Consider the following 18,324-nt stretch of genomic DNA (forward strand, 5'->3'; position numbering starts at 1 on the left):
ACTACTTCAAATCTGTTTAGAGCCATATGAATGAAGCCACATACTGGCATTTGTAGTATAGACAGACTAACAGACAGATTGATATCCTTTACTCAGGTAGGAAAGATCTCTTAGCTTAGTTAATGGCTGCTAAGATCTGTGATATCTACCACAGTTACATTTAACTGCTCTCCTGCTGCATTAACCCCCTGCTCAAGCAGGAAACCTTCTACCATTTTAGACAAATGGTTGTCAAATCTTCTCTTAAAAACCTCCAGTGTTGGAGCGCTCACAACTTTTGGAAGCAAGTCGTTCCATGGATAAATAGTTCTGTCAGGAAATTTCTCCTTAGTTCTAGGTTGCTTCTCTCCTTGATTAGTTTCCATCCATTGTTTCTTGTCCTGCCTTCTGGTGCTTTGGAGAATAGCTTGACTCCCTCTTCTTTGTGTCAGCCCCTTAGATATTGGAACACTGCTATCATGTCACTCCTAGTCCTTATTTTCATTATAATATTTATATTGTAGTTATATTTCTCTAGCATATACAATAGTGTAGGTTGGAAATCCAGCAGGATTTTTTTTCATTATTTTGTTTCTTTTCCTGAGTATCTATTTCCACTTTTTTTTGTAATGCTAGCAGTGCAGTGTTTCATCACTTCTCCATCACTTGTGGTAAAAGGGTTTCTGTCCCTTTTACTTCAAGAGAACAAGAGTTTTCAATTCTTATTTTAAAAGACCTAAAAGGATCTTTCCTTCTTTTGTTTCAAGTGCCTGGAGAAACATGAAATGCTTCAGCTCAGCCTCAGAGGGAAAAAACAATACAGCCTAAAAATAATCTTTCAATTGGATTTCAGACCAGCAATATATGCTAGTAAACTGTTATAATGAGTGCACTGTTGCAGGACTTTGGTTTAAGGCAAGAAAAGACTTTAAAATAATCTATTGAACTAGTTGCAGTGTCTGCCAATATTTGCATTTTGATAGATATTTATATATGTAGTAGGCATTATTGTTGCTGTTTTGGTGCCTTCATGTCAGTGATGATTCCTGGCAACTGCCTGGACGAGTCCCTGCAGTTTCTTAGCAAGATTCCAGAAATGGTTTGCCATTGCCTGCTTCCTCAGGGTGAGAAAAAGTGACTGGCTCAAGATGGCCTAGCTGGCTTTCCTATCTAAGGGAAGACTAGAATTCACAGCTTTTTTATTTCTAGGCTAGTGTCTTAACCGTTTCTCCACAGTAGCTCTTCTATTTTTACAGGTAGTCCTATAAAAATAATTGGCCCTCATGCTTATGACAATTGCAGCATTCCTATGGTCATATGAGCTAAATTTGGGCACTTTTTAGCAGCCAGTATGTATTTATGGTGGTTGCAGCTTCCCTGGGTCATCTGGTCATAATTTGTGACCTTCCCAGCCAGCTTACAACAAGAAAAGTCAATGGGAGAAGCTGGGTTTGCTTAATGACTGCATGATTAGCTTAACAACTGTAGCATAAAAGGTGACAAAATCAGACTTGACCACTTAACAACTGCCTTGTTTAGTAATGGAACTTCTGGTTCCAATGGTGATTGTAAACTGAAGCTACCTATACATACAACTGTGTATGTATGTAGTGACATATATGTCCTACCTATAATATGAAGAGCTGCAATATATCTTCATAGGAAGACCCAGTCCCAGAAAGGGAAGCAATTGTTCAGTTAATTTTCTAAAATTTTCTAGAATTTGGGAGAGCACTGTCCAGTGTGAGGATAAAGCATCCTGCAATTTGGACAAAATAATTTACAGTTTACAAGCTGTTGCCAATATATTCCCAATCTAGACATGTTCCTACTTCTGTTCTTTGAAAAGCATTTTAGAAAGATAAGCAGGTCTTTCTAAAGAAGTAGTTTGCGCCCCAAAGTAGTTTTTAATTAATTTAATTAGTATTAGTATGGGGTGGGGGTGTCTTACAGATCAGTGTGATTCTTTAACAAGTCCAGAATATATGTAAAATGCAATAGGCAAGACACGGATATTCTTCCCACCTCATTATTTTATACAGTATTAGTGTATCATTTGTAACAAAGAGCTATTAACTTCAGAGGGAGCAACGAAAGCTTTGCAAGCATTGTTCCCTGCCTTTCAAATTGCTCTGAAGAATTTCAAGAATTGGATGCTGGCTGTTATTTATGGTGGGCCTATTTGAGTAATTTCCTCTTAAAAGCAGACTAATCTGTGTATTTTTCATGTTAACCCTTCTATGCAATTTACAGTGCTATAAAATAGAAGAAAGAAAGTAACCCAGATGGCTGATTAAAGGTTTTAGTTTTGTTGCTGGATGAGTAACAAGTAGTCTTAGTATTTTTGCTGTTATTTATGACAGAAAACCAGACTCACTAAGCAGATAAGGATTCTCTTCCCACTAAGAGACTTTTTTTCTGGAGAGCTAAACATGATGAGTCTCTTAATTATAGCCCTGGTCTTTTGAAGGCTTTGTTCTATAAGATGTTAGAGCAGCCCAATAAACTATAACAGTGAGCCAAATAAGATAGTAACCTGCCCTTCGCACACATGGGTTTAAGTTTTCACATAAAATTTAGAGTCTTGAACAATTGTCTAATTGCTTACACGCAGGTGGTAAAGTTAAGATGATGCAGTAACCAGACCGCAGAGTTTCTAGAGCTGATTGTCTACTCAAGAAACTCATTGTCTCTGCAAAACTCTAGTTCAGATTTGTGTATAATTAAAGACAAGCTCTGTTCTAAGGGTTACTTGTGGGTCCTTTATTCATCCCATCTTGCTGGGAAAAAGAAAGAGAAAACAATTCATACATTTCTATGAGGGTTCCCCCCCATATAATCATATTTCAGTTTTATTTATATTTCTCAATATTTATTTAATATGTTGTTTAGTGTTTATAGTTCTGTTTTTGGTTTGTACTAATTAATTGATATAGAAATATGGTAACTATAACTGGACAAAAATATATCAAGATTGTAATTTTCTGGAGTTCTGGTTAGATGTCGTGGCGTAATGGATGAAGGAAGACGGGGCTCCATCTTCCACGTTCAATTTTGCCCCGCTAGGAACCCTAAAAAATTACCCTGGAGAGGTGATGAAGAAGGAGGGGACCCTTGTTGATCACAGAAGGACAGCAGCCCTTCTGCTGGATCTGAGGAAGCCCTCCAAACTGGCGGGGGGAAGACTGGCTACATTTGTGTGGCCAGTCAGAAGTTGCTGACAACCGAAGATAAGCACTAACTAGCAATTTTTGAGCAACATGGATGGAACTGGGTGAGACTTTATCCTCTTTTTATGACCTTAATACTACTTTCCTGGGAAAAAATGACCAAAGCAAAGAATCCTCCCTGATGAGAGAGAGAAGGGAAGTTTTTGCTCCGCTCTCTCAGGAAAAGAAAAGCAGCGGATTAATTGCTTTGGAGGAAAATAGAGAAAACTACAAGATCAATTTGAAATTAATACAGATATATAGCATTGAAATTTGAGGGCTAAAAGTGCTTTTGAGACTTTTTTTTTAGAAAAAATATTTGAAAGTCTGTAAAATAGGCTTGGATTCGGAAAGCTGGGAGATGGTGTCAATGACATCTAGTGGCGAATCAGGGCATACAATTTATTATGCTTAAAGGAAACTTGGCTTGAGGCCCAGACTTAGATAAGACTCTGTTTTTCCTGGAAATTTTCACTTTAGCAGACTGCAGCTGGGAAAAGGGAAAAAAACCCTCTTGGGCTGCTTATCTGTGTTGGGGACCCTATTGGTCTATAAAGACTACATACAAAAACAAAATGGGTGTTCCACACTTAGCCACAAATGGTAAAAAAAACATCTTTAACACTTGTTTCTGAAGTCCCCAGCTTGATAGTCCAACAAGAAAATGTTAATGAATCTCAGAAAGAAATTCTTTTTATGTTAAAATCAATCCAAGAAACAATTGTTTTATTTCATAATGAGACTAAGAAATAATGCAAATGAGATAAAAGAACAATTTTCTAACCTAAACTTAGAAATCCAGACAAAGACTACAAAAAAGGAACTAGTAAGCCAGAAAAGAGAAGGAAAATTAGAAGAAAGGATCCAAAGATGGAGGACCTAAAGGAAGGAATTAACAGACACATAAAGAGAAATGGAAAATTAGAAGATGCAGTGATAACACCGGAAATGGATAAGATCTCTTACTTGTCAAGATCTCAGAACACATTTGAAGATAAGGAAGAAGAGCTGATTGAACAGATGATAAAGGTGTTAGGACAAATGCTGAATATTGACAAACAAAAAATGAAAAGAAAAACTGAAGGAGGAAGGATGTAAGCTGTTTAATGAATATAAATGGGTTGGGCGTTCTTCCAAAAATACTTCAATCAAATTCTCTTCCTCATTCCAAATAATTTATACAAAAACAGAGGAAGAATTACTTGATGATTCAAATGCACTAATTTGCAAAGTTATTTGGCAAAGGAAGAAAGCTAGAGTAAGACTGAAGAAAATAGAAGTTTTGACCTATTAGATGGGATATTATACTATTAAACAGATGTTTGAATATGGCTAAGAAAATAGATAACTGTTAGAAATAGAAGTATTATTATAATTAGAAAGATAGGATTTGTAACTAGAATATTATATTTTGTTATGAGATGGGGAATATAAAAATTCTAAGGGTTTGAATAAGGGAAGCTTTTGGTTACCCAAATATAATTTATTATGAGAAAATTATAAGCAATAGAGATATTTTGAACATTGATAGGAAATTGAAAAAATTTAAAAAGTGGAAAAGACAGGATATTGATTGAACAAATGGATTTTAAGTGCAAATGCAATTGAGATATGTTCTGGTTAGAAAAGATATTATAAACTGATACTATCGATATTATGTAGAATACCATAAAAATTTGATGAAGATGCCTATATTTAATTAATCATAATCATAATAGTAAAGTTGGAAGGATTAGGATTTATTAAATTTATATGCCGCCCTTCTCCCTAAGGACTCAGGGCAGCTTACAACAATAAAAAATTAAGAGACATAAAATACAAAAATTAAAAAAAGAATTAAACAATGAATAGAAGAAATACGGGACAATTTAACACAATAAAAACCAAATTAAAAACCATGGTCAGTCCAGGCCCGCTTGTTGGAACAACCATGTCTTCAGGTCACAGTGGAAGGATCGAAGGTCAGGGGCCGTCCACAGCTCCGAAGGCAGTTCATTCCAGAGGGTCGGTGCACCCACAGAGAAGGCTCTCCCCCTGGAGGTTGACAGCCGGCATTGCCTGGCCAATGGAACCCTGAGGAGACCGACTCTGTGGGAGCGAACTGGGCGATGGGAGGTTGACATTGGCAGCAGGTGGTCTGGCAAGTACCCTGGGCCTAAGCCATGTAGGGCTTTAAAGGTAATTAATTACCTTGGAGGTCATCTAGTCCAACCCCCTGCTCAGGCAGGAAACCTATACCATTTCAGAAAAATGGCTGTCCAGTCTCTTCTTAAAAACTTCCAGTGTTGGAGCATTCACAGCTTCTGGAGGCAGGTTGTTCTTCTGGTTAATTGTTCTAACTGTCAGGAAGTTTCTCCTTAGTTCTAGGTTGCTTCTCTCCTTGATTATTTTCCATCCATTGCTTCTTGTCCTGCCTTCGGGCACTTTGGAGAATAGCTTGCCTCCCTCTTCTTTGTGGCAGCCCCTGAAATATTGGAACACTGCTATCATGTCACCCCTAGTCCTTCTCTTCATTAAACTAGACATACCCAATTCCAGCAGCCATTCCTTATATGTCTTAGGCTCCAGTCCCCTAATCATCTTTGTTGCTCTTCTCTGTACTCTTTCCAGAGTCTCAACATCTTTTTTACATCGTGGTGACCAAAACTGGATGCAGTATTCCAAGTGTGGCCTTACCAGGGCATTGTAAAGTGGTATTAATTGTATATGTATTAACAGTAACAAGAATAGTATTTGCCCAGTGTGGAAAAATGCATACCACTGGAAGAAGAGAGGCCCAAAGAAGCACTGGATAGTGTAGTATTGGAACTAGATTGAGAAAGTTAATATGTACCTCTGAATTACTAATGGACCCAGAGAACACGTTTCTTAAGTACTCATGATTGTAAAAATAGAAAATTAATAAATATTTATCAAAAAAGATTGTAATTTTCTGTACATAATTGATGAATAATTAACAAAAAAACTCAAAATACATTAAATTATTTTAACAATACAAGTAAGAATTTTATTCCATGAGCTAAATGCCAAAATCTCCACTTTTTATTGTTTAAGAATGTTTTAAAAAGAAAAACTACTAAACAATTAGAAATATTAGTTTCCCACTTCCTCTCTTTCTTGTTCTCCAACTAATATACAATATTTATAAATACTTTAAAATGTTGATGTATTTCTGATTTTAATTTTTTAATAAATTCCTTTTCCCCTTAAAAATTATTTTACGTACTTATAGATGTATGTGTGTATCTATGTGTGTGTTTGTGTATGTGTATTTGGAATGTTCTATGCCCAGAAGTACAGCTTGCTCTTGTTTTTCTTTCAGTTAAAGGAGTCTTGAAGAATCTTTTATTCCAATGTACTTTCCAGCGTGCCATAGTATGTTTATAGGGCAATTATGGTTTATTATGTTAAAAAATATTTTATATGAAATTGTTAGTGGGATTTCTTTTTCTGTTTTTGTTTATTGTATACTGGTCAGTTTCCTAGTGATTCAGACAATATACAACAACTGAAAGCTAAATAAATGAATAAATAAGTGACTTGCTGGTTTAGAAATTAAACTTGGAACACATGAATCCATGCCTTAAATGCACTGTCTTCACACACATACACAAATGTGACCATGATATTTGGCTGGCTATATTTTCATTGTGTTCATATGATCCAAATAATTATCCACTTGGAGAATATAACAAATTCATTCATTATGATAACCAAGCACCATGTATCAACCAGAACTAGATTGGGGAAGATCCATTTCTGTAAGTCTTCCACATAAGCTTCCTGCAGCTCTCAAAATCTCCTCTGGAGGTTTCAGAAATCACTTTCTTCCATTCCCTAATGTGAAGTAACTTTGGGTCATAGAAATAAATAGTGCTTCCCCATGGACTCAAGTAGAAAATAAATAGGCAGCCATGCTCATTAACTCCATAAATGTCTATTATGGAATAAGGGTCTAATTTCTGTAACATAGAACAGGCAGTGTGTAGCTAACTATTATCCAATATTGATCCTGTTCATGCTGCTTCCCTGCTTATCTTGATTGGCCTTAATTGAGAATGTTCCCTGATGATTCTTCCTTAATCAGAAGGGAAGCATCTTGCTGTAATATAAATGGAACTCATCAAGATGCAATTGCTATTCAGTAGGAAGGCCACCAGAACATACAATGGGCCTATCTTTTCTAAGATACCCTGGGCAGCAGTTTGTTAAGCTATCAGTGAACCAGATATGGATGAGTGATGCTCTAAGAATGATGTTTTCACAGGAAGGCAGAAGTTACAGCACAATGGCAAAGAAAACAAGAGTTACTAAAATGGATAAAGAACTAAGAAGTGTAATAAGCTATCTTTCTGGGAAACAGGACTATAAATCTAAAACAATCACAAGAGTGCTGTGTGATTTCCCCATTATTTCCTTTTCTGAAACCCACCATCCCAAAGCAATTTCTTTCTGAGCAAACTGTTAAGATTTAATGTATCCTGCTCCAGTACTACTGTGCATAGCATTGTCAAACAAGATTACATGTCAGAGCTCCATTGTACTTTGAGAGCAATGAATGTGGCTCCTCTACTGTTGTTTCAAAGCACTTCATTGCATCGAAGCATTCAATTTATGAAAGATCAAAGATAGAGTCAAATAGACAAAATGGTATTCATTAGCTGAAGGTTATAAATAAGTTTAAAAATACTAAGAGTGAAAGAAATAGGGAAACTTAAATAGACAGAATGTATAAACACAGAATAAAGCTAACAAACAGAAATATTTGGGATTTAAAAATTAACTTCTTTCCCAAGTGTTATATTGAAATAGGTTAAATAATTTGCTTAAGTTGCATTTATTTCAGTAATCTTATGTCAGTATCTATTGTTGCTAGGGAAGGGAAAGATTCAATATATTTGTAAATTCTGGGAAACAAAGACTTTGTTAAAAGTTGGTATAATGTGATTGTTCAACATGTTGGGTACATCTTCCTCATCCATCAAATTGTTCCTTTAAGAGTAGAGTAGAGGAAGGACCACTTGGTCTCCTATTTTCCATTTCATTCTTCCGTTATGTTACAAACAAGTTAGGGTTAGAATAAGCAGAGGACACTCCCTTTGGAACTACTATATTCATTATCCACCTGCTCTGGAAAGCCTTTTGATATCTAAGAAAAATAGATAATGTTAGTTCTTGCCTTTTGTTTGGAAACATTTCTCTCCCTATTTAAAAAGTTAAAGCTGTTTCTACTTTATATGCCAGGCATGTCAAACTGCCAGCCTGCGGGATGGATGCGTCATGCCAAAAACTGCACCCCACCCCATTGCCAGCAATGGGGGAAAAGTCATGATAGGTCGTGTGATGTCATGTGACGTTGCAAATTTGACATGCCTGTTATATGCCATGATGGGGTTCTTCAACACCAGTTCACTTTATAAACTTGCATATTTTTACAAGGAGCAATAGCAGATATTTAATAGTAGTGGGAATTCTATGGTTGCTTTAATAATAATGTTTATTAAAAATAGCTCCATGTCACTATAGTTTTTGTTGGATCATCAGATGGAAAGACAGGCATCATTGACAGGATTACACAAGGATGTCAGGAGCAAAACTCAATCCTGTTATATTGTCATAATTGTCAGCTTTTCTTCAATATGTCAATTCTATATTTAGAGTTTTAATATTTCTACCTCTTGGAATGGAATACACGAAGTGTTAGATAAAGCACTGAGATCTTTCTAGCAGTTTTGGACAATGCATTAGTCACTCTAGCTTAATGACTCACATCTAGAAATTTTGTATTGAAGACATTCCCAAACTTGGGCTATCTGCATTCTAGACTACTGCATGCTGTTGTGGAATAGAGTGAACAGAATCCAATGCTTATAAGTTGTCACAGGTACATGTGACCTGTCAAATCTGTTACTCTCTGCATGACCCTGAATAATTCACATTACAGCTAATCAATAAAATATACAAATCTTGACTTATGAGCCCATGAGTATAAATATATAGCTTTTCTTGTGATAAATGCTAAGCAAAATATCTGAAGTTGTGTATCCTGAATCATACACACACATCACATGGGTGTTAGAAATCTTTATTGAGGCATCCAAGCCCTGAACAGTCTTCCTCAGAAATTTCTCATGCCCACATCAGCAACCCCCTCCAAGGGTTCAATGGGCTATTCAAGGAAAACCCCATGACAGTCCACAGGGCAAAGGCAAGTCCTCAAGGCAAAGGCAAATTCACAAGGCAAAGGCAAGTCCAAAGTTCAAGGGGGGTGATCCTAAGTTCGAGGGTCAGAATCCAAGTCTAGTAAGTAAGGCAAGAATTGGGGTGGCTGAAGAATGCACAGCAAGGAAATGGACATGTTGTTCCCAGCATTGTTTTACTCCAAACCCTAAGCTAAATAACCACTCCCCAGTGTAGCTCATCAAGAGGGACAAGGCTGCTGTCTTGCAAGTAGCCTGGTTGCCCTTTGTTGCACCTGCCTTCTCTCAACCCTACACACTCTTAGACTGGGAAAGGGAGGCAGTTCTTCCTCATCTCCACTGGCCAGCTGCAACTGTGGGCCCCCTCCTCCTGAAGCCTCTGGCTTCCCAGCTGCAGCTGTGCTTCTCCTGTCCCTAGCTCAACTGGCTGCTTGTCCATTCATTTCTGCTGTGAATGCTCCGCTGGGCTCTTCCTCACCATTCCTGGCTCAGAGCCTCCAGCAACCTCTGTACATTTCTACATGCCCCCCCAACACACACACCATTGTCCCTGAATCCGACTCTCCCTTGCCAAACTGGCATACAGAGAAGCCTCTGGGGAAGCGACCAGAGAAATCACACGGTATATGATTTAGACTTTTATATGATTTAATGAAGTTACTATAAATGATTAAACAGTTTTGTATCTTTGTAAGCTGAGCGGCATACATATTCACTTACTTACTTATTTAAATAGTATCTTCTTAACAACAAACTGTACCTGCATGTTATCGCTCTGTCTAATCAGGATTGAGACAACGTTTACACTTTAAGGATAATATCAGTTCATGGTGTCAGAATTTAAAGAACTCTCTCCCTGTTAGATCCAGTTGAGGTTTCTATTTCAGGAAAGTCAGAGTAGCATTTTGGGAAAGTCAGAGAAAAATAAATTGGTAAAAAACTCTTCCTATTGGGTGCATCATTGGAAGTCCTAAAGGACCAGGTTGGGGTCAGATTGCCCTGGAGAACAATCTATCTGTTTGATTGCTCTGACTTGATGACACATAATTAGTCAATCAATCCAGTCCATTGATGAAAGCATACAATTAGCTGAGACTACTAGGTTTTCTGAGTAATATAAATATAAGTTTTTAAGAGAAGTGTTCAGTGAGAACTCTTTTTAGAGTAATTTGGGGAACAATGTCAAAAAATGGTTAAAACACTTAAAGTATAATTCAGATGAACAGCTTTAGAAAACTTCAGTGATTGCTGCAGTAAAACATGAATAATAAAAGGAGGAGCCTTCCTTTAAAAAACACTCTAAGAAGAGTTAATATTGTTATTGTGCAAATCATACAAAATGTTTTTGGATCTTCTTTCCATTTCCTCTATTTTTTCACTGAATATAGAAAACATATTCTTTTCTACATTATAACTATGTGAGTCATATTTAATCGTATCAGTTACAAAACTGATTGTAGATTGGAAAATTAATATTTGTTTTACAGGATTGTTCTTGCCTTTTTTTTTAGCCCAAAACCATTGGGGAGCTTTCTCTTGAAAATAGCATTTGCTTTTCCCACTATCAGTATAATTTATACTGTTATTTTGCAATAAATACCTAAGAATATAGCATTTTCACTTACTAAATATTCACAAGAAAATAAAATATTTAAAAATATAACCTGCAATCATACATAATGCCTCCACCTCACCAAACCCTTTAAAAACTTTGCATGATCATATGGACATTAGAAAATATCCTTTCCTTTTGCCAAAAAAGATTAGTGTGCAAATCTCTTTTGGAATTTGCACATGACTATTATTATATAGATAAAAAGAAAGAAATTCCTCAGAATCGTGAGAGAGTCAAATAAATTAATATCTAAGAACTCAAGCAGATAACAGTTACTACTCTCACATTTCTTCCGCAGCCTTTCATAGTAATTAGTCCTAAAATAATGCCATGTAATTGCTTATCATCGTTGAGAAGGTTTAATTGGTCATATGTGGGCTGTTCTGGATGCACAGATATGATTTTAAGTTCTGATGGACTAATTTTGTTTCTGAAATTAATGTTTGGGATGTATTTTTGAATCAATCTAGGTTGGAACTGATTTTTAGAATAAACTCTTGGCATGGGAAACTATTTCTGAATGGATGCTTTAATTTACCCAGAGACTTTAAAAGGAGAAACCAAGCCTTCTGAGAGAATACCAGGTGCACAACCTAGCCATTTCTGTCCAGACAGACAATAAAAAAATAGTAGAGTTGTAAAACTGAGAACCCTTAATTTGCGCCAGTAATGAAATGTTATGATCCCTATTTTAAATTTTGGCCCTGAAAATAGAGATTGGGAACTTGAAGTTTTCATGTCTAAAATTAAGCCAATCTAAACTACGACATAGTTCTGTCTTAAAAATTGCTTCATGCACGTCTAATCTGCAGTAACAGTTCAGTATTTCACATGAAGCACCCTAACTTTCCATAGACTTCCTGCTTTAGAATGGGTAATGAACAGTCCTGCCCGATGATAAGCTTTATACTGTCGTTTATACATTTGCTCTCTTATATTGTTAATAGGCCCATTAGAATTAACAAGTATATGCACACTATTCTTAGACACATGAAGGATCAAAACAAGAAGGTGGCCAATCTGAAGCACAATCAACAAATAGAAAAGAAGAAGAATGCCCAGTTGCTAGAAGAAGTTCGGAGGCGTGAAGACAATATGACAGACAATGCTCAGCATTTGCAGGTAAGTTGCTTTATATTTTTAACACTGCCATACTAAATATTTTACAGTTTGTCTAAACATGACGGGGTTGTCAATCCAAATAACACATATATTTCATTGTGACTAATAAAGTACTGATTTTTCTTGATTGGCAAATGTTTGGTTACATAATCCCATGTATCCCATATATAAATCTGTACCCTTGGATTTATTATAGATCTCACAGAAGAAATTGGTCTGGGCTACAAAAATCTGCATCCTACTAAATGATAGCAAAGCTGCAGCATCTTTGTTTATTTAGACAATTTATATATTTGTGTATCCACAAATTGACTTTAGGAGGTGTACAGATGTTTATTACTTCCCTGCCCCTCCAAAAATGATAGTTTAATTTATATAAAGCAGCATGCAATAGGCAAAAAACCTATAATATATTCTAATAGATTAGTCCCTATAACTTTAACGTTAGTCAAATAGGAGGATTTTACAAGGTGTAGCTACCAATCCAGGATTCAAGAACATTTGTCTATGAAAAGTGGATCTTACAGACCATTAGATGGCAGCAAAAAGATAAAAAGGTTTGTGTGTTTTACTGCCATCTAGTGGTTTTTTCACATTTTGCAGTCCAAATCTTAGTGAAATCCCCCTCCCCCCTTTTTTTAACGTATGGAAAACTCTTCAGGGTTTTACCTCAAATTTTTATGCTGTGGAAGGGAACACATGGTTCAAAAGAAAGTAAAATAAGTTTCTAGGGCAGATAGATAATGGTCTGAAAGGCCAGTGAGATATATTATGAGAACATGGATACAAAATGGAATTCACAAGCAATACGATAGTAGGGTTGGGTTTACAAACATGCAAATAAAGATCTCAATTTAAAAACAAGTTCTAAAACACAATGGATTTGGTCTCTGTACTGGTAGTTCACTGGCAACATTAAGCAGGTTCATGCCTCCTTAGATCAGAGGGCTTGGTGCTCAAGAGATGAAGCAGCATGGTTTGTCTGTTCTTTCAGTCTTCAAGTTAGTAGATCTTTAAAACTTTCTCCAGATAACAGAAGTTTGACACATTTACTGCTCTATCTCCTCTTTCCTATAAATTAAAGGTACATGGTATTCAAAGCTATTTAGATAATTTGGCATTGTTGTCAAAATAGTTTCCATGTATGTTCTCTACCCTTCTTGGAAATTAAAATATGACAGTGTTAGATAACCATCAGTGTGCTGTCTTTATGTAAGATTTAAAACCAGCTGCCTGAAACCTTGTTCATTCTCTGTGGATATAAGGAATAATTGGTTTTTCAATCCCCTCTGAACTTTTATAAAACTCATCTGAAAAGATTAAGAATTTTCTCTTTTAATCTTTCCCCCCCTCTTGGCTCAAAATACTTTATTCTTTTGGTGATACCTTCCTTAAATCAACTTCCATGTATTACATCAATCTTGTTGCTTTTGTCTGAATATATTTTGTATTACTAAGGTAATATTTCCATTTTGCAGATAGCACTACAAGCATGTGTCATCATGAATTATTTTTTTTTAATAATAGTTCACTTGGAAGCGAAACTTGTACCATGATAACTTTATATTGGATTAATGTATACATTTGGGGGTGGGCGGTTTGAGGTAGATCAGACAAAATAATATTTTTGTTCCATTGGATTTGGTGCTTATGATTCAGCCATTGGTATCCCAGATTACATTAATGTGCATGTCTATTTAGAAGGAGTTCCAAAACCTTCTGCCCCTGAAAAAGTTGAGCAAATTAACCTTGCTAATCTTAACATAAAATAGTGAACATTCCCAGTGAGTTAATTAAATGAGACCCATTCAACCTGCCTCACTACTTGACCTTCTCCTGAGTGGCACTCATGCTATGGAATATTATGTTCAGGAGGATCATCGGACTCCCACTGGAGTTAAATATTTCCCAGTATTTAACAACTTAGAAAAATACCCCTGTTTTTTCCAATTTTGTTAATTTACTTTAATGATAATCTATATTAATTTTATTTCTATGAATTTTATGTTAGAATTTTATGTTAGATTGTGTCATATTTTGTTTTATTATTGGGTGAGCCCCCTTGGATGATCATATAAGCAGAAAAACATGGTCATGCATCTAAATGAAAACACAGACATCCAACAAAGGATAATACAGTATTTGTAGTTTGGGGTTGAAATGAGAGGTCCTTAATGCTCTCTGAGCTTGGCTGTTTTCTTGCAGACATTTCATTACCCAAACTAGATTACATCACCAGTGCTAGACAATGTTACCTAGTTTGAATAATGAAATGTCTGCAAGAAAACAACCAAGCTCAGAGATCACCAAGGACCCCTCACACAGACATCCAAAACCATCTAAAAGCTTATGTGAAGATCTAAGAAGATGGACTTTAGATAACCTCAACAATCTTTACAACTTGGGGAATGTTAAGAACAGCATTTTGAGATATGCTTATTGGCTCTTACACTATACAAGTGACATAAACTTGGAATTATGTGCACAGTTTTGGAGCCCTACCATATGAAGATGAGTGGCTTACTGTATCAGCATTAGTCTTCATATATCTTAAGGAGGCAATCCTATAACCGATCTTGGTAGTCTGATTTAGAGAACAATGGATAATTAGGTCATTTAGTCTAGTTCTCCAGATGGCATGCAAATCAGATTTTGCAAACAATACTCTGGTCATTGCTGCCAAATCTGGCTCAGCCATCAGTAATGAATCCAGGATCTTTTCCAAGTTGTACACCTGGCCAAAGGAGGAGTACAAGTCTGTTGTATGCTATTATCCAGATCAGCTTCTTCTCAATCCACTGCAGCAGTATTTTTTCCAAGATTAAGTTTCACTTCTTCTTTCCCATTCAGCTCAGAATCAATTCCAGGCACTTGTTTAAGAGTTTCTTAACCTTTCTAAGAATGGTGGTAAAAACAGAAAGGGAGAGGTATTTGTCATCTGCAAAGTAATGCACTAAAATCTCCAACTCTAAATAGTTCTTGGTGGATTCATTTAAAAGTGAATAGGATTAGTTTATATCAGAATCAGTGTAGAAACGTGCATCCTAAACTCAGCCCAGGTGTTGGAAGAGGAGATGGTAATAAATAGTAACAGCTGCTAATTAGAAATTAAGACTTGTACTCTCACTGTCCAATAAATTAGCAGAGCAAATGAAGGCTGTTCCAAAGCAGAATTATGAAGAGATTGGGATAAATCTGTATAATTGATTTGTTCCAAGTCACCACTTTTGGCCTGGATGCTTTTATTAGCCATAATTGGAAAAGAGTCAGAGAACAGGTGGTGGGCTGCAAACATCTTAGCTAGTTTGTCCATATTGTTTGGGTGAATTACATAATGTGCATCCTTCCCAGCTAGATGTGTTGATATTAGACTGGTTATAATTGCAAACTGATTAGAGAATGCCTTCAAAGTCGGCACAAGACTCACCAGATATACTTTATATAAATAAGGTTTTTTCATCACTGAGAATAACATTGATGATCAGCTTTGTGCTGTAAAGACTATGAAGGTTTCTGTCCCTATTAACACTGAATAATACTTAAGGTAGTCATACAATGAGGGGATTTTTTTGGCTACCTGCAAATCTAATAATTTAAGGTTGATTAAGTTGCTACAATGAGACTATGATTATGTATTTCTAGGAGTTTTGGCATTGAAGGGTTGTGAAGCAATGCTACTCTGCATTGTGATACAAGTAGAAAGCTCAGGGCAGAGGAGAATCTTATCCCTGTTGGCTGAGCTATTCATCTTTCCTATTTTTCTAGTTGATCCTGGTGGCTCAGTTGAGAAGTAGCTGAACTCTGATGGAGTTGGTCTTTTGCCATAGCTGATGGGTGAACCATGTTTTCCATGGGTCTACTTTACTAAGTCTGCTTTTTAACTGAAGTAGTAAATCATCAGATGAAGCCCTTTTCAAATCAGTCTCCTTCTGATAAATTTACTGTAACATCCATGCAATATTAATATATTCATGTTGAACTTTAAATTTGGTCTTACAGACCACACAGAAATACTCAGTATATTTGGCTGAATTGTACACTCAGTTTTCTTGATTTAAATCTCATACACCTTTTCTGTCTTCAGCATTTTTATTTTTACTTTTGGAAATTCAACCTCATATTGTATTCAAATGGACAACAATTGTCATTTTTGGTCAAGTTCCATTTTAATGCTTCCCTTTCCCTAGTCTAATAAATTAATGAACTAACATATGAAGAAATGCAACAGCCAATATTTTATGCCAATAAAGTATCCTTAGAATTCTTTCCAATTCATTGTCTTAAAAACAAAAGTATATTTTTAAATATTTTCTTTTTTCCTATTATATGATCCTTGGAGATAGTACATTTTCTTCTTTTTCTGTAATTAAGATGAAGTGTGATAAGCTTGACAAACTAAAATATATTTTTGTATGCTTTCATTTTCAAATCAAGGGATCCTTGGGGATGATATGATTACTTCTTTTCCAGTAGTTAAAATGACCACTGAGATTTCCATACATATTAAACAAAACAAAAGGGAAAGAATAAAAAAAAGACAGATCAGCAAACAATATTGTGGATCTGTGTACTCCACAATATTGTTTGCTGATCTGTCTTTGAGATTTTTTGCTTCTCTAATTACATGTCCTTGACTTTACAACCACAACTGACCCCAGAATTATGCTTATAAGCTGTGGCAGTTGTTAAGTGAGGCACACATGGGATTGCCTTGCTTAATGACCATAATCCCTCCATTTCCCATTACAGTCATTAAGTGGAAGGTAGGGTGCCTCTGGGAGTTGGGGAATTTCTGGGAAACCTGGCACAGGCCCTGCAGGCCTGTTCTGCAGGATCTCCCCGCATCATCCATGAAATCCTCTGGACTTCGCAGGGCCCCTCCCCCACCTTCCGAGGCACCCCATGCTCTATTTCCCACTCTGCTGGATCCCACACTGTCGGGCCTTCTTCCCCCATAATACCTTGGTCCACTTATCTTTTCTGAAGATTGCCTTTGAGATAAAGAAGCAGCTGGTTGTTGTCAGGGCAGGTGACAAGCACCTGAATTTTGTTTATATGAGAGCGGAGATACTGCAGCTGTCATGACTTTGGCTCCTTTCTTTCAGCACCACTATAATTTTGAATGGTCACTGAACAAATGGTGATAAGCTGGAGACTACCTATATGGATGAATTTTTCCAAGATAGGAAGAATTACTAATAACACAAACCTCAAAAGTCCTTGACTTTCAGTGAAACATATAGTGCCATGTTTCTCAACTTTGACATCTTTCAGATAGGTGGATTTCCACTCCCAGAATTTAAGAGAGTTGAAGTCCACTCGTCTTAAATTTGTCAAGGTTTGGAAGCACTGGTATAGTATATTACTGATTTCACACACTTCAGTGGGATTTCTCTTTTTATGCATAGATGCTTTTTTTGTTAGCCTTGTCCATGTGGTTTCACATTTAGCATATCTTTTTATTTTTTTCTTTATAAGAAAAGAATTGTATATATAATTTAGCTTTAATGTATTCATTTCCTTTGTCAGTCTGTCATAAAGCTTTGGTTAAGTTTACTTTAGAAAAGCAAACTCATGCCATCCATGATTTATTTCAACAGATTTAAAAATATTAGCATAATTACAAAACACAGACAATCAGAAGTTGAACTTAGCTCATTTAAACATGATAACTCACATATATGTGAATATCATAGCTGAATGTGAATTTGATTTTTACCATAGATGAATATGGAAGCATTTTCTTTTCTTGTCCAGTAAAGATTGTGAATATATTCCATATGTATAAAACCTCTGCCAATGTAGTATTACTATAGTGGGAGAGACATCTTTCACTGATTTCAGTGGAAGAGAAGATTTTTAATGCATGTCCTAAAGACACAGAATTTGATTGATTTGACTGAAGGCAAGTACCAGATTTGGGGTTTTATACTATTTGATTGTAAATTGCACTTGTTAGAGGTTCATGCTATTTTGCAGAATTAAAATGACTCCATTAAACAAATCTCATTTAATACTGATTTCATGTTATTTTCTTTGAGGAAATATGAAATTAAAATTTTATTTTCATAAATCATGTCTCCTTCTATGGGACTTATTCCAGGTAAGCTTCTTAACTTTATTTCTCTGGAAAAAGTCCCATTGAACTCAGATCAGTTGAGTAGATACAATTGCATGGTCAAGGAATCAATTGCACTGT

General features: G+C 36.0%; 1 protein-coding gene across 1 annotated transcript in view; it reads left to right on the forward strand.

The window, feature by feature from the left end:
- Nucleotides 1-18,324, forward strand: part of ERC2 (ELKS/RAB6-interacting/CAST family member 2) — a gene marked incomplete at its 5' end in the record, with an annotated part of 568,754 nt that overhangs the window by 294,605 nt on the left and 255,825 nt on the right. Inside the window, one exon of the mRNA XM_083352921.1 lies at nt 11,960-12,125. Coding sequence (XP_083209047.1) covers nt 11,960-12,125 — 166 coding nt within the window. The remainder of the gene's footprint in view (nt 1-11,959; nt 12,126-18,324) is intronic.

This window comes from Vipera ursinii, assembly GCF_947247035.1.
Source record: "Vipera ursinii genome assembly, chromosome: 2".
Classification (NCBI taxonomy): Eukaryota; Metazoa; Chordata; class Lepidosauria; order Squamata; family Viperidae; genus Vipera; species Vipera ursinii.